We start from the raw sequence: 17,799 nt of genomic DNA, 5'->3' as shown, positions 1-17,799 counted from the left end.
CCTTTCTATATCCATTGCGCATTTACAAAGGTGATGGGTTTGATTGCATTGTTGCAGCTGCCATTTTAACTTTTCTGACCTTTTCAGCCTTTCTGGTTACCTCTGCTCAAAATAATCATCATGTCTGCCAAGCTCTGACTTCAGAGTACTTTAGCATCCCAGCAGATACAAAGTAGATTTGCTCACACAACCTGCTTGCCCGATCAGATAAAGATGTAATGGCTGCATTTCCAAAACATATCAAGCTTCAGATAATTCTAACCTTAGTTAGCTTTTGTTTTTCTATTCTTTTTTTTTTCCTGTGTGTATCTTACATGCTGTGAAAACCCAGCTCATTAGGTTAATTAATAATACAGATACGTCATACAGATCCAGAAAACGAGTTGATTCATTAGACAGGCTAAATGTATTGCATGGAACTTACCAAAGTATCTGTATGACAAAAGTGTCATGAATAGATACGTTTTCCATACCCGTGATTTTCCATTATGCATTCATCTCCTATGAGTGCCTGCTCCTCAATCAAGCTTTGATAACATAAATTTAAGCAAGGCATTCACAGAAAACTGTGGCCACGTTAAGTGGCAGGTGCAGAGAGAATTCAGCTATGGCGCCTTTGGTTATAAAACCTGGACATCCATCTTGCTTTTATGCATTAATAGGACAGAATCAGGACTAAGGACACAGGGAACATTTCGGTGAGAAGTTTATTCCTGCAGCTCCTCCTACTATTGTTAATATCCCACTTTCTGATTTCTAAAATATGCCATGAGACCTAACACAATCCAGAAAAATATCACAACAAAATAACATATCTGGTGCAAAAAGTACCGGTAATAAAATCAATTCGGTGAAACAATTCATCATCCTATCAAGCTCCTGTCAAATGCTTTATGAAAAGTATATCTTAACCGCAGAGCAGAAAGTCGTGGAGAAGGAGGCCAGATACACACTTCTCAAAACAGCAGTTGCATAGCTTTGGTGGAGGTGACTGAAATGCCACTTAACTCCTTGATCTATCCCAGGTGGTGGGGAATATAGAAAAAGACCTCTGCCATTGACGTAAGCTCTCTGTTAGGAGGACAATGCAGGTGATGAGTAGACGGTTGGCCTTAACAGGCGAAATAATCACTATTCTGCCAACCCTGCTACCAGCTCAGGAATATATTGAAGTGTGAGTGTGTGTGTGAGAGAGAGAGAGAAAGGGAGAGAGGGAGGGGGGATATAGGGTGCTAATACAAAATAATGTGCTCACCTAGTCACAAAAAGTCTGTTTATGATTTCTTCACACTGGAAACAGCTTCTGGGATTGAATGTGAAGGATGAGCTATGTGGTGTTATGCTAAAACTTTATGGAAGCAAGGAGCAACCAAAATCTAGCCTTGTATTATGTCGCTTGTGGGCGAAGGACATCCCTGCTTTGATTGCATGTGTCATGATTATTTTACTTGCAAAAAAGGAAGCCGCGTGCAAGCTGCGATTGGAAGAAGCAGATCAAAGGCTTGAGAGGCAAACCTTTGTGATGGCATAGGGCAGGGGTGCCCAAACTTAGCAATTTTAAGACTTGTGGACTTCAACTCTGGGAGTTGAAGTCCACAAGTCTTAAAGTTGCCAAGTTTGGGCACCCCTGGCATAAGGGTCTCCTGCTTGAGTCCAAGCAGGAGGTTGGACTAGAAGACCTCTGAGGTCCCTCCCAAACCTTAGATTCTACATTACTGTTACTGCCCTGTCAGGATTCAGAAGTGCTCTAGAAAAGATGCACCGTGTCTTTCCTTCCATTCCCGAGGCCATCGAAAAGATGAATGTGAGAAACTGGCTCTGTTGAGAAATGTTAGCCTTCAGTGGGAGGTGAGGGAATAGCAAAGCAGCTGTTGCAGAGAGCGGCAAGAGGGAAAATCCGTACGATGGTGTCATCGTCAAGCGAGCAACCTAAATGTGGGAATCATCTCAATAGGGGCAGGATTTCTTGTAAGCCTTCCCGTGCCAAGAAACCGAGATCTGCTTTACCGTGAGAACGGATGTCAAGAAGAGGGGTAACTCAGAGCATCCCTTTCAAAAGCCAATGTGCTTCTTCAGCCCAGCTGCACCGGTGTGGTGCCAGTGGCTTCAAAGCCGGTTGTAATATTTATAGCTTAGTCAAAACCTGGCTGTGGTTTTTTCGGGGGGGGGGCAATAAAAGAGGCAAAGCGAGGGGCAGGCATTTCCTAATACCTCTGGGGGGTGTAGGGGGGGAACAGACGGGCTCATTCCACAACTCTCAACTCCTTTGCCCAGCCAGTCAGAGCAGCTGCCTAAGTCTCTGTGGCTGGCAGCTTAACTCCTCTTCTGCTTCCTGTGGGGTAGGAGAGTTAAATAGGACACAGATTCTGAGACTTAGGAGTCTGTTTGCCCGGGGGAGAGAACGAGGCAGAGAAGAGGAGAGGAAGTAAGGTGGAAATTGGCCAGAGCCCAGGTAAGCACTCCTGTATGGGCTTGACGAAAATAGAAAGAGGAAGCCTGAAGGGCTTTTTTGGGGGGGGAGGGGGGGCTTTTCGGAGCTTCGGACTCAGGTGCCTGAGCCGCGGCAGAAGTTCAGGCTTTGCCTTTGGAAAGAAGTCCAAGGACAGATGCCAACTCGATTTTATTCCATTTTTTGCAGAAGGTGGCGTAGATCTGTGTGTCTTTGTGTGTGCACAGGCATGTGCTGTATTAAGATGGGGAGGGGGATGGACGGACGGGCAGGGTAAAAACAACCTTCCCTCTTTGTAAATGTTCTTAAAACGCTCCCCCCCTCAGTGCTCTTGAGTCGGATCATCCTTCCCCCCCCCCACTCCAACAGTTTCCAGAGATCGCAAACCAAACGCTCTCCCTGCCGTGGGGGGTTTGGGAGGATTTGATTGCCCATCAAAATAAACAAATGAGAGGAAGGAGGGAGGGAGGGAAGGAGGAGGGGAAGGGAGAGCTGTGGATCCAGCTGTAGGCATATTCCACAAATTGAAAAAAAAAGTAAGACCCACAGGAGGATATTTTCTGTTCTGATTCGTTAGAGGAAGAAAGGAGAAAGGGTGATGTGTGTGTGATCCTTTTTGATTGGGAATTATTGCCCATTAAGAGCCAACTCTGCCTTGCCAAACTGCCCCCTGGGTGAACCTAGAGGAGCAGCAGGAAATGTAGATAGAAGGTGCTTTCCTTCTCTCGCTTTTGGTACCTGAAGGGCAGGGGAGGACCTGTTGTGGTGATGCCTCACACAAGCATCAGAGGACTAAAAACGATGACCATCAAGTGGGGGGGGGGCTTCTCCTTAGGGCACACGGAGACTTATGTTCTCCCCACACATCTCCTTTGGATCAAAATGTAATTAAATCCTACCACCCCCTCAACCTCCTTTCATTATTTTGCTCTTCAGCTGCTGCATTATTAGGATTTCTACACAAATTCCTTCCCTCTCTCTTCCCCCTCCATCCGCCTCTCTCCTCCCCTCCCCCCAGCATCTCAGATGCAGGGATTACATCTCCTTGTCATGGAGGGAGAGAGAGAGAGGGAGGGGGGAGAAGGGAAATTTGTCAGTGCAAAGGCGCCCATAGCCACACTAATTTTATTTATTTGCTTCCCTTCCCCCCACCGACTGCAGAGCACTGATTTCAGCAAGTCAAACAGTGTACATACAGCAACCCCACAAGCTGAGCCTAGAGGAGTTCCTATGTTAGGTGACAGATTGGGATCTCATTAGGGCTTTAGTCTTTGAACTTTTTATGAACACTGGGAATTTATGAAGCGTTATCTCCATAAACCTTGCACCGGCTTTACACATCAGATGCATTCTTGGCTCCCCCCTCTTTTCTACTTGATGACCGTATGCTGATGGCAACTAAATATTTTGAAGAGCATTTGCAGTGACGTGAACGTTCTGCAATAATCCCAGCAAGTCCTCACTCAATATTTTTGGCTATGAAATACTGAAAGAGCTGATCATGGGTCTATCAAACTCAATGTAGTCTATGCATGTAAGATAAGCCTTTCTCAACCCCCACCAAGAAACCGGGTTGAATGTGAGTCCTCTTGCACACACAGCACATGTTTGGCATAGTCAGTGTGAACTAACCCTGGAGAGACATCTAAGACCATAAACAACAGAATGCTTTCCTCTGATCCAATCAGTAGTTGCAGATTTAGGAAGCCAAGAAGGTCACAGTTGAAGGTTTTGCTTTCAGTCTGGTTAAAAGGCTCATTGGAATACAGTAACATAACCATGCAAAGGGTCAACCTTTGTCTGAACATACAGTAGGCATAGCAGGGAAATTCCCATGTCTCCTAAACTAATTTTTACTGCTTCCCACTGTGCGAACAGATAACTGTCAAAAGTTCTTCAGTTAATACCAGAATAGTGGACAAAAGCTACTTCAGATCTTTCTGTGCGATCTATTTCTTCCTCCCAATAAAGTCATTTTGGTTCCATTTTGGTGCCTGTAACCTACAGAATTTTTCCTCAGGATTGCATGTTTATCCCAAGGACAGTGTTATAGAATGGTGAGTTGACAAATGTAAGAGCACTTTCTTCAAATTTATTGAAGTTGCACTTTTGGTATAAAATGTGATGGTTTAATAAATGTATACTAGATGCCTGATAACCAAAATGGAGGTCTAAACTTTTCCAACCATTTTCATTCACAAATCTTGTATTAAATTGTTTAAAAACATTTGGTGGGTAGGTCGTACACTTGACCACGCTTACAAACTCCCCGTAATACCTCACTGTATTATGTAGTCATTTTTAAAGCAGAAAATACCTTGGGCAGTAAAATTCACTAATCCTGTTTGTTGTTTAAATATATCCTCCTGTACTTAATGTGATTGTGCGACAAAAGCTAAAATTTTGAGAGGATAATATTCTCTTGAACTGAATACCTAATACATGGAATTTGACAACTGGGCAATGTAAAATGATTCTCTGTGCTTTTACTATGGCTGAAAGACTGATTCTGTAACATTGGAAAGATATATATATAGCCCCCTTTATTCAGTGGACTGAAGAATTACACTTGCCATCTATGAGTGGATTGCCTATAGACACGGATTTTGTATGGACAATATAATGAAATAGGGAACTCATTTTTACAAATTACAGTAGGTTAAAAAAGACTGATAGTTATATAAATGTATTAAAAGTGAATATAGATTACTTGAATAATATTTACATTTGATAAAAGCCAAGTACCACTCACTCATTATAAAATCTCCAGAACCATAAATCCTACAAACTTGAAATTTGGCAGATATGTCCCTCTTGGCTTCTAGGTTCTTGTTAAGAAAGAATTTTTCAAAATGACCATGAGATCATTAGTATTTCTTATACAGTAATTAACATGTTCTAATGCTAAGGAGTTCTACTCCCACTCCCCACCTGAAAAGAACTCTGTTCAAACTGCCAGTTGCCTTATATTAACACACTCTGATGCTAAGGAGTTAGACATTCTACTCCCCCTCCCCTACCTGAAAAGATCTCTGTTCCATCTGCCAGTTGCCTCACATTCCGTTACCTCAGTTCAAACTGGTAGACATTCCACTCCTTTACTCAGGAGCGGTCTAGGGCTCTTTACAGTACTAAACGTCGGTACCTCACCAAAATGTCTACGCCTTCCACCTATGGAACTGCTTCCGGACTCAAGGTGGTGGGAGCTTATGTGTTTCAATCACCGACCATCACTATGTGTTTCAATCACAGACCATCACTAAGCCAACAATTGTGAACTGAATTTCTTCTGCATAGCCAAATCACATAGATTTGTCACGAAGCACGGGTATTCAGCTAGTAGAATTATAACTGTATAATATTTATTCTACTTTGTTTCTTTCCCTTTTTCTTCTGTTGTATTTTTTCATGTTTTTAAACAGTATATACATAGTTTTGTATGTGTTATAATTGTCTTGGTGCTTTGCTTCTTTTCTTTTTTTCTGTTTTTTTTTAGAAAGCACATAAATAAATAATAAATAAATAAGCATATTCTCCCTTTCATTCTTCACCTTAGCTTGCTTTCCTTCTTCAGCGGCAATGGAGGAGTACCTTCAAAATGGTGCTTCGTTCTTTGGCTGGGTAACGATTTCCCAGAACGATTGCTTATAATTGCTGTCCAAAGCCGGCATTCAATAAATACTCCAGCATCATTTAGAAGGCACTTTCTACCATTGGCCCAAGGATTTAAACCTAAAGAATAGAGCACATGGCTGCCTTGCAGCCCATAGTCTTGGGCTCCCCCACCCCCCATGCTTCATCCCTTGGTCCATATCTTCAACACATTTGGTCACTATGAAACGTGCAGAAAGAAGGAGGGAGCAAGTAAAAGACGAACGGCTTCCCCCACCCCTGAGTTATTCATTGCCTTAGGGTTGTAGGGATAGCAATACCACTTCCTCCAACCTCCACTTGGATACAAGCATCACATCACCTGTAAGGAGACTGGGCCTTGGAGTGGATGTGGTGCTCATTGCAGTCCTAGGGGCTTCTACAGGGTTTTATGTGGCTCATTCTCTTTGTCTTCTCTTAAGCCCGATCTGTGGCTGTGATGCCAGTAGGGAAGAAGCAAATGGACAAACTTCCTTCTTTTTTTTCCTTCTAGCGCTCTCTGTTGCCATAGCCTGGGGAAGTATTAATGCCTGAGCATTCTCATCACTGGGGACCCATCTGAGCACTTTGGCTTGGAGTCAAGAGATCTCTACTGATGTCTCCTGATCTGCTAATGTTCTGCGGGTACCACTAAAAAAGTCCTCACTTTGAATGTCAGATTCCATCAATAGGTTCTCTCCCAGATACCTGATAATCATATGATTTTTTGCTCTGCTTTTATCTTCTAGATTAGCCAAATTTCTGTCCAGACCTCCGGGTATATGTGCCAGTTTCTCTGGCAAGAACAAACGCCATGGGGAAAACAGTAAACATTGTGTTGTCTCTGAGTGGTGGCTACTGGTGGAGCGAAAGACTTTCTTTGAGATGGAGAAAAACTAGCTGTAAGTATTATTGGAAATGTTTGCAAAGAGACGAGTGGCTACTTTTTAGATGATAGTAAAGGAAAAAAAATAGCCTGGTTTTATAGTAATAACAAACAGTATCCAGACCTTATATTCTTTGGGACTTTGCACAGATTCTGTAAAATGTGACATTAGAGAAAGAAGCTGCAGAATTCTTGCCTGAATGAATTAGAGGGAGAGAAAACAATATGTGCAACAGGCATGTTCTATCACCTTTCATAATGATGTTATTTTTAAAAGATTTACTGGGCCATTTCACCAGTACTCAATATTTTGCTCCATTAATAAGAAAAAGCATTAGCCCTATACATTTTCACTATAGGAGAGAATGCCTAATTTCAGGAAAAGGCTAAATGCATCATTTTTATGATAATGATGAATATCCAGTAATTGAAATCTCATAAATTTTATGTGGTACCTATCCTCTATGTTCACAAGCCATTCAAATTAAATAGCTACAGTTCTAAGGAACTGTATATAATATTTTTTAATATGTAAAAAAGCTTTTTTGCTTACATTTTTTTAATATGTGAAATACCAAAATAACACTTGGTATCACTTATGACCAAAAAGGCAGTGATATCACTTTATAATTTGTGAGGTCAAAGAAATGATTTACAAGCTAAAGAAAAGTAAGTCAACAGTAATAGCACTGGTGGGACCCATCAAATATTTTCAAGCATTCTATGTTTCCTTTTGCAACACAATCACCTCCAAATTAATTTATGTTATTTACAGACTTATAATGAGTTCCAGCAAGAACATCAAATCTAAGTGCCGTTCCTCAAAGTGATGTTAACATGCATTCTTCCACTTCTTGTGTCAGCAGAAAAGTATAGCAATAACACTTAGATTTATATACTGCTTCATATTGCGTTTTCCCCAAAATAAGACAGGGTCTTATTTTCTTTTGACCCCCCCAAATAAGTACTTGGCCTTATTTTTGGGGCGGTCTTATTATTTTTGAGGTGCAGGAGGTGGCAAGCGTGGTCACCTCATGGCTGCTGCTGTGTTGCAATATTTTCGGGGAGGTCTTATTTTTGGGGGAGGTCTTATTTCATTGCATGTGCTCAAAAGCCTGATTATAAATCTGGGGAGGTCTTATTTTCAGGGAAACAGGGTAGTGCTTTACAGCACTCTCTAAACTGTTTATAGAGTCAGCATATTTCCCCCAACAAAGTTAGTTGACATAAACTGCATTGCTCCTGTGGCCAAACTTAATGTACTTTAGCAAGAAGGCTGACATATGATGATGTTCAGACAAATTTAATGGGCAGTTTTAGGACAGCAGTTGGTGGATTCCCTCATGTTTTATTCATTTATTTTATTAAATTTGTTTTCCACCCATCTCATTGCAAAGTGACGCTGTCATTACCTGTCAGTGACAAAAACAACCACTAGTTGTGTGTGCTGAAGGGTTACCAGTTAGATGGCTGTCTGGGACAGAGTGTTTGACTGACAAAAAGGTATTTTACTCAGCCTGTCAGTTGGGTTATTTATGAATATGGTTCTTGAATACTTCTGAAAGAGATCAAGACTGTTAGTTTAAACAACAGTTTGGTAATCTTCTGGAAGAACACCAAACCCATGCCTAAAAAATCAACCTATCTGATAGGGCAGTGGCTTGCTGAGGGGCAGACGCTGAAGTGGGTGGGAGTATGCTGACGGAGCCCTGTGCCAGGCCTTGTGCTCTAAACTTGAAAGCCATGTTTAAGAAAACTTACTTAGCACTCTTTCAAAGCAGTGCTTGTCCATGAAAAAGTTCGTTTAAAAGCGTTTATGAAAATTAATTGTTCAGGATCCTATACTCTAAACCAGGGGTGTCAAACTCAATGTCATTGAGGGCATCATCAGAGTTGTGTTTGACCTTGGGGGGACAGGGGGGGCATGGCCAGCTTGAGGTCAATTGTGTCAGGGGTGCCTGTGGTGGCCCGAATGCCTTGCCAGTGAAAACGGGCTCCTGAGCTCCATTTTCACTGGCAGAGGCACCATGGGCCGGTCCGCTGTTTTCAGGGCTGCCCTGCAGGCCAGATCTAAGCACCCTATGGGCCGGATCTGCCCCGTGGGCTAGATCCGGCCCGCGGGCCTTGAGTTTGACACCCCTGCTCTAAATTAAAATATGGAGGATAGTATGGAGGATCTACCGAGGTGTCTAGTATCTATTGGAAGCTGAGTAGATCCCAGTTCCTGACCAATATCATCAACTACATTGTCAGTGAAGAATTGAAGATGGTGTCTTTACTCAAAATTGTGTTCCCAAGGAAAACATCACTTTAAAACTGGAACAGCTAAACATAAATTTAATCTGCCTCTCTGGCAGGCTGAGGATGAGGCCAAAGTGTCCTTTGAAAATGGTCATCTCTATGCTGTGTTAAAAGGATGGGAAGAGGAATCCAAACCTGAAAATACTTTGTGCCCAATACAGGAAAAGAAGCTTAATAAACTTCAGAGAACTATCAATCTCTGTAGCATGTTATAAGAAAGGTTCATTAATGAGGATGCATGCAGTTAAGCTAAGCAGGGGGTAATGACACTCACCCAAACCTACAACTGGGGGGTCAAGTACAATATGTCAATAAAAGTTGCTGAGAAAATGGTTTCTTTTCACCCAAGAGCCTTCCTTTGTTAAACACCATTGCTTCCTAGATTGCTGTTATCAATTATTTACCCCAAATGCTACTGAGCCCTAGCCTAATTTTATATTTCTGGATCATCTTACCAGAGTCCTGAACATCCTACAAAGTAACATGATCTTCTCTTGACATAAGAGCATACACTATGCTTGACTGTTTCTCTTAAACTATTGTTGTGTATCTATTTCTGGTTTTCATGGGATGCTCTGTTGAACATCCATAAAAAATGTCTTTTGAGATCTTGATACATATATACCTTCTGTCCTTTGCAAACAACCACATGCCTTACTCATGTTTTTTCTTGGCACTTCTGTTTCCTCAGCAACAAAAGTAATTGAGGTCTTTGCTTTCTCTCTCTTGGCTATCTCTTTCACCAGGACAGTTTTGGTGTATATCTAATTCTTAAGCCGAAATTTTCAGTTGTTTAGAAATAGCAGTGTTGCATTATTTTGAATAATGGTATTTCAAAAGAGTTTCTGTTACAGACTAACAAAAAGAAAGGCATTTGATTAAACGTGCATAGAAGAGAGAAATGCATTTCTGTGATATATTCTCACCTTTCTCTGTATACAAAAGCATTAAATGTTCTCCCATCATCGGAAATATCACTATATTATTAATATGGTACTTCTGTCAGGCATCCAAATGCAAGATGATTTTAATAACACCTGTCACTTTCCCTTCCTTCTTGGTCTGTCAGGCATAATCCTACATTAGAATGAGATGTTCTAAGAGGAATTAAATTCTCTAGTCAAATAGAATCAACTATGGTGCCAACAAGATATACAGAATGCATCAAAATAGCCCTACTGCTGCTTGTGACCTCTATAATAAGCAGGAAGATAGTTATCAAGACTGCTCTATAGCTTTTTCTAATTTTGATGTGACAGATTAAACCCTATTTTTCTTAGGATACTGGTGTAGGAGCATTAAGTAGTTTTGAACTGAACTCATTATAGAATCATAGCAATGAATTATATATCAATATTCAGTCCCATATTCACTGATTCTAGATTTAATCTAAATCAAAATTGATATCTTTACAAAAAAAAAGTACTAGTTTCAAGTGCATTTATTAGCTTTTCTTGTAAATAGAATGTTTTTTTCCCCTTGAGTTTTGCCATTCAATTATGGGAAGCTGATGTGGGATCTTTATTTGTTGGTTGGATACACTTTTAGAATACAGGTATGCTGTATTTTACCTGCAGCAAATGATGCCATGCTTAATATCTTGTGTGCTTATGTAATGTGTTAACCTTTGCTTATGCTAGTTATTCATGATATACTTTTGTAATTGATTAAGTACTGAGGGCTGTTTGGACAGAGGTTGAATTTAGAAGAGATAAACTAAAGATAATAAATAAAACAATTCTTGTAGTCAATCAAATGTATAATAAATCTCATTGAAAAAAATAGCAACATTGAATAGATAATTTAAGCTCTAAAGTGTTTTTAAGAATATCTAATTAAATATAAGCAAATATTGTATATTCTTTATAAACTCTGTCTAGCAAGTTCTCTTTGATAGCTCTGGATTATCTTCCACATGCTTAATTCCATTGCGTCTAAGATGCTGGACACTGTGGTATCAGGCAGAAAAATCTCTGGGGCTCTATGACCTTTCTTTTTCACAGTGTGAGGATGTTTATTCTTTAGCCCCAGTAGCTCATCAAAAGCTAAAAGGAAGCTCACACTGTGGGAATCCATCTGGCTGCACAAGGATTAATCTGTGAAAAAGCTCATTTGGCTACCATTCAGCTCATAATGCTCCGTTTAAAGAGAAAGAGGGAAGGAAAGAGAGGCATTAAGGCCCACAAGAAACATCCCAGAACACAATGCAGCTGGTTCTAGAACTCTTAGAGCCAAAAGTATTAAAAACCATTCTCTGAGTTAGTAGATGGAATTCTACTGTGATGGAGACCCTTGCACATCTGGTTGCCAGATAAGGTAGCATTAACAGGTGAAACTGTGGTTACATGCAGTCATGGAAGATGCTTCAATATATTGTGCTTGGTTTTCCTCTTCTCTTGTGCAGTGTTTGCCTGTTGGCTTTCATTTTGTGCAGCAGAGACCTTCATCACCTGTCCCTCCTCTTGCAAGTGCAACAGTGGTACCCTGGAAGTGGACTGTAGTGGTTTAGGCCTTTCATCTATCCCCTTGGACATTCCAACTAGTACCAGGACCTTCCTCTTCCTTAACAATCAACTCAGCACCTTGTCAGAACAAGCTTTTTCCAATCTTTCTGCTCTCCAGAGACTGGATCTTTCCAACAATTTCTTAGATCAACTTCCTGAGAATGTTTTCAGGGACCTAGTTAACCTTACTGAACTACAGCTGAGGAATAACAGCATCAGAAGTTTGGACAAAGACCTGCTGCAAAACACTGTTCTTTTGCATCAGTTGGATCTCTCCATTAATGGACTTGCTCAAATCCCCTCAGGCATTTTTGATGACCTGCCTTCTCTTCGCTGGCTTTCCCTCAGATCAAACCGCCTGCAGAATTTGGACAGGGTAACTTTTGAGCCATTAATCAGCCTGCAACAATTACACGTGGGAGATAATCCCTGGGAATGTGACTGTAATCTGAGAGATTTTAAATATTGGATGGAATGGTTCTCTTATCGAGGTAGGTACCATTAAAGATTGGTCTAAACTGAGGATTATTCTTTGCTACTTTACTATGGATTACCAGAAAGAAAAAAATAGTTAGACACGGTTGATTCAAATTTCAGATCTTGGATTAGGATAGTCACAGTGCATAATTTGACTTTGTTAATGACATTGTAGTGTTTTGTAGTTGGATTAGGCAGGTATAGCCAAAGCTTAGCCAAAGCCATTCAGCTTTCTGGGAATCAGTTTATTTTCAATGGGTCAAGATGGAGGGGCAGGGTATTCATTTCAACCATTCTGCAGTTTCTAACTATACTGTTGCAAATGCAGAAGAACTGAACCAAAATCAAAGCTGGGATAAAGCTCAACATTTGAACTTCTGAGACAACAATCTAGTTTTATCACTTGTATACAAGAGGCTTGAAGCGAAACTTAATCTTGGATTATTTAATAGAGAGTCACTGCTTCAATAGGACCTGACACTGGTCACCTGTAAGCATTTAGATTCTCCATCTTTAAAATGGATCAATAGCAGGGGTGAAATATACCAGTTCGGACCAGTTCGCCTGAACTGGTAGTAAAAAAATGCTACCAGTTCAGTTGAACTGGTAGTTCCGATGATCAGCTGTGCGACAATCAGCTGTGCCGTGCAAAATTACGTGGTAGTGCCTGTGGGGCACATGTGCATGAAGCCCGTGTTTGGCGTGCATGCGTGCGAAGCGAACCGGTAGCAGACTTCAGAGCATTTCACCCCTGATCAACAGTGTATAACTAGATGGTCACTAATGTTTTAACTGATGATTTGACTAAATTAGTTGAGAATGTTATTAATATTTTTGGCGGGAAATATTAAGTTTTTGCTAATGGTACTGCCAAGTATTCTGTTTGTAGACATGTTTAGTGGCTTCCCTTTTAAAAACTGATATTAATAATTAGTATAATTAGTATAATAATTTTCTGAGTCACTTTGGAAGCCTTTTTTACCAGAATCATCACCGATACAAATTTATGTAGCGATCTCCTCACATTGTACTGTAGAAAGTTAGATGTTTCTACTGATTATTGTCCTTTGGTTGCCAATTTATATACTGTGTAGATTGACTGTAACTTTTAGAAGTGCTCAAAATCCATTTCTAACTACACAAACATTTCACTTTAGTTCTGGAGTTCTTGAGTGGACAGAGACCCTGTCATTTTAATTGTGATAATGTTGTCATTGATAGTCCTCCTAATAAAGCCCAATTAGCTTAGTGACAGCTCACATCTTGATTTTTCAAATCAAAAGTTGGAGAATCACTTCACCCATCTAGTTCATCCGCCTGGTCATAGTACAATCAGGATTTAACACTCTTAATCAATGTTTATCCAGCACCTGCTTGAACTTAACCAGTGAAGCTCATAACGTGTCTAAGTAATTGGGCACTTTCTTTGTTCTAGAATGTTTGCGGTGGCTGCGGCTACTACTACATTATGTTTATTGCTTTTTATTTACCTTTTAATTGTTTTTAGAAGTTTTGGTTATTTTAGTTAATTGTTATGCACTTAAACATGAGGGAAAACCTAACTTAAAATGCGAGGTTTTCAAAAAGCTTTTTGCTTTAATAATTGTTTCACCATCCTGACTTTCTTGATATGCTAATTCAGTTACTATTTAGATAAGAAACTGCAGGCCACTCCAATATTGAAATATTTAGCCACAACAGTTCCACTGAAACGCATTATTACACTGAACCCAGTATTGTCTCACATGAAGGTAGGGAACTAAGCTTTTTTTCTTTCTCTCTTATGGGATAGGAGGAAAGATAGACCAGCTGGCATGTACTTTGCCTAAGGAGCTGCGGGGGAAGGATATGCGCTTGGTACCCATGGAGATGTTTAACTACTGTTCCCAGCTGGAGGATGAGAACAGCTCTACTGTGCTGGACAATATTGGTCCTCCTTGCACTAAGGGAAGCCAAACTGCTCCCAAACCCAAAACAAGTCCTGAAACAGAAGAGGAACCCAGTGTGGGTTGTCCCCAGAAGCAAAAGCCACGGCCCATCAGTGTGCGTCGAGCCATTGGCACAGTCATCATTGCTGGGGTAGTTTGTGGCATTGTGTGTATCATGATGGTGGTGGCGGCAGCCTATGGATGTATCTATGCATCTCTCATGGCTAAGTACCATCGAGAGCTGAAGAAGAGGCAGCCATTAATGGGTGACACGGAGGGAGAGCACGAGGAACAAAAACAGATCTCCTCTGTGGCCTGAATCTTCTTGGAAATTTGGAAAAGCAGAATAGGATACAGCCAAGACTTAAGAATACTTCCTCCCAGGTGAGCAGATGGACTGTGCAATTATCCCATTGGTCCAATTAATAAAATGTGTTTATGAGTTCAGGACACCTGGCTCTAGGTTCATGCTCACTTTCCTTTGTTCTCATGGAACTCCAGGTGAATAAAAGATGTCTTCTCTTTGCACCAGACTTCCCATTAATGGTCACATCTTGGGAAGGTCAGCCAAACAAGCATCTTTGTTTGATTTCCTGGTTTTTAAAAAATATTTGTTTGTTTTTTGCAAATACCCATTGCCTCACAGAGTCTTTGGCACTCAAAAACATTTGTTAATGTGTCTAAACTCCCCCCGTGTGGTATCACTCATGTTATTGTACAACTATTTATTCATTTTAGCTATGCTAAACAAATCTAGTTCACAAACACTGCAGGCTCATAGGCCTGTACAGTAATTGAATCCACCCTAGTCAATGGAAATCTAATCTTCCTCTTTTAACACTAGAAATAAAGAATGTTTAGATGTACCATCATCAACATAACAAAGAAGCAAATGTGTATATTAACATATGCTTGTCACCTATACGATTATCCACACTTCTATCCACATCTTTCTTTGCATATCATCAGTATGTAATTGTGGAGAGTTAAAAAAAAAACATGCCTCCTAACTCCCCATTCAGCTTTTTAATTTTCTGGTAGCTAAAATGAAGAGCAATGTAAAGCATCTGCAGAAGAATGGATCACGTCACTCCTATTAAAAGACCAATCGTTAGGAAAAGCCCTGAGCCTCATCTGGTTGATCGAAAACCAAGCTTGAAATGTGTTAGAAAGGATGCAATTCTGAAAATGGGTGGCCCCTTCATGCTAACATTGTCCAACTGTGGGTATCACTTGCATCCATGTCTACACAGTACTAAGAATCCTCATAGGACTTCTGGCAGAAATATATGGATAGTACAAATAATCTTCTGAGCAGGTTTTTGCATAAATTATATTCAGTCACCCAGACAACACCTTGAAGCACACATGCACACACTCCCGTGCACACACACATGTGAACATATGAATTCTCATCTTAGGTTTTCTTTTCTCAAGCAAACATTGCATCACATTAGCCTTTATTTTTCTTTAAACCGGTTGGCAGCAGGGAGAGAAAAGCCAGCCTAAGGACTCATTTTATATTACTGAAAGTGGGATAAAGTGCAGTCTCCAGAGGAAAGCACACATTGCCATGGTAACCTGCTCTAGGCCGTCACAGCGGGTATTCCTGGGATAAGAAGATGACACAAGAGGTCGGTGCAGCCACAGTTTTTGTGGATATTGTGATCCTGGCAGCCATGGAGTAGCTTAACAGGTGGCCCAGATTCTGACGTTTATCTCCTGCAACTGAGAAGCAGAACCTGGCTGGGCAAGGAACAGGACACTTTCCTTCTCCCTTGTTTTGTTATGCGATGCCTTTAGCAGCAGCTTCTGTTTGTGAATGGAAGAATTTCTCACATCTGTCAGCAGCACTCACATTGGGATAAACTTAAAAGAGTCCAATGTGGGAGTAGAGAAGCCGTTTCTGTTCTATTAGCAGAGAATCACTGGATTCAAAGAGGGAATCGTTTTCATATAGGGATGACACGGGTGGTAGGGAAAAAATATATAATCGCATGGAACGTTTCCTGGAGGATTTGGCTGTGGCATCTGACATAATGTGCAAAAAGCCAACATCAGGGCCAAAAGCAAATGTTAAGAATGAAAAAAAAAAAACTTTTTCTCACGCAACGAACTATATAAGTACTATAGTTCTTCCAAGGAACAAGCTCCACTTCTGTTTTATTTCAGTCTGATGAACAAAACTAAACAACCGAAGACACTAAGCAATGATTTTAGCTCTATTGCTTCCACTGCATTTATTTATGCCCAGGATTTCAGAACTAGCAATGAACCTGCTAGCTACACAACTTCAACCTTACTGTCTCTATACCCTAGTTTCCCCAAAAGAAACCTAACCTCTGCAATTGTCTAGACAGCACAATATACTTGAAACGGAACATACCAGAGCTGTATCTTTTAAAAAAAACCTCTATTTTATTTGTAAGAAATAATGATGACATGATTGCACCAACAAACCGTATTTGCATTTGTGTTTAGGAAATAAGAAAAGCTGGGCAATAAAAATTACAAGAGTAAGAGTGGGGGGGGGGAATCCATTTTCTTTCTGACCCCTATTCTTATTTTTGACATTATCATTTATTGCATTCTTTTTGTCGTGTTGGGATGTTAATTACAAATCTTAGTCTATGTTCTGATTTCTTACTAATATGGACAAGGGTTGGCCCTGACATTTCCAGATTTGTGGATTTCTATTTATATTTAGAAGCTTATATTTGAAAAGGTGAAATAAGTGAAAGAGAGATGAAAAAATGATGGGTGGATATTAAGTTAGTCCCAAAGACACTGGAGTTGTTTGGAAGTACAATGAGGTACAAAAAATTTAGGGAATGGAGAATGCAATAATCCTATCTGAGAAGAGTCCTCATTATATTATTGGGAAACTGTGCCTTCAGCTATGATTGGAAGGACCATAGACTAAAACATTTAGCATTCTTGTTCTGATGTCCAGGAACTTCTCTGAACTTCCACATGATACACAGAGTCTTTCATCTCATCAACTTCCTATTGTACAGTCTGTATTCTATGTATCCACAGCCTATATTGTGAATATAGGAATTTATAACATCTTTTTTTCTTGTACTGCTGCTATTAATATGAAATGTGACTAGATGCAGTGCAAAGAACTCAGAAAAAAGGTTGCACCAAATTGACATGCAAACAGTTTCAGATCCGCTGTTGGAGTAGAACTCGAAGGATAAGTAGAGCCGAGCCTATATACCCTTCTTTGTATGCATGTAACCAGAGTACCTATGCATAAGATCAAAATAATACAAGATATACATGGCAGTGCAATGTACATTAGGGAAATTGTTCCATCCCGTGATATAATACCATAGTTAGAATTTGTAATATGCAAACCCATAGAGTATTTTCCCCAAATGATATAAAGTATGCAGCATTACTGCTACAGGTTCTAATATGACAAATAGCCCTAATAATTTTAATGGGGACTTAATTATTCAGCTAGTCATTCTAGTAGTGTCACTTGAAGCTTCTTTGTTGGTTACGAGTAGAATTGTTTAACAAAAGAGATGAAACTAAAAGAATCCCAATCAAAATTGGAAGATGATTAAAAATGTGGGGGGAAAGAGAAATTAATAATACGTGTGCATATATCAC

General features: G+C 40.2%; 2 protein-coding genes across 2 annotated transcripts in view; one reads left to right on the top strand and one right to left on the bottom strand.

Moving 5' to 3' along the window:
- CACNA2D4 (calcium voltage-gated channel auxiliary subunit alpha2delta 4) overlaps positions 1–17,799 on the bottom strand; it is a 193,287-nt gene that overhangs the window by 57,203 nt on the left and 118,285 nt on the right. The window lies entirely within an intron of this gene.
- LRTM2 (leucine rich repeats and transmembrane domains 2) lies at positions 6,894–14,494 on the top strand. Its single transcript, XM_032221021.1, has 3 exons — positions 6,894–6,981; positions 11,671–12,261; positions 14,040–14,494. Exons 1-3 carry the CDS (start codon positions 6,894–6,896, stop codon positions 14,492–14,494), a joined length of 1,134 nt encoding a protein of 377 aa, XP_032076912.1.

The sequence above is a fragment of the Thamnophis elegans genome, chromosome 7 (genome assembly GCF_009769535.1).
Source record: "Thamnophis elegans isolate rThaEle1 chromosome 7, rThaEle1.pri, whole genome shotgun sequence".
NCBI lineage: Eukaryota > Metazoa > Chordata > Lepidosauria > Squamata > Colubridae > Thamnophis > Thamnophis elegans.
Note: the sequence above shows the minus strand (reverse complement) of the source record. Positions and strands in the feature narration are given on the sequence as shown.

Coding starts and splice junctions, on each gene's coding strand:
- LRTM2 (XM_032221021.1), top strand. CDS start 6,894: ATGGGGAAAACAGTAAACATTGTGTTGTCTCTGAGTGGTGGCTACTGG. Junction 6,982..11,670: donor GAGATGGAGAAAAACTAGCT/GTAAGTATTATT, acceptor TCTCTTGTGCAG/TGTTTGCCTGTTGGCTTTCA. Junction 12,262..14,039: donor GGAATGGTTCTCTTATCGAG/GTAGGTACCATT, acceptor CTTATGGGATAG/GAGGAAAGATAGACCAGCTG.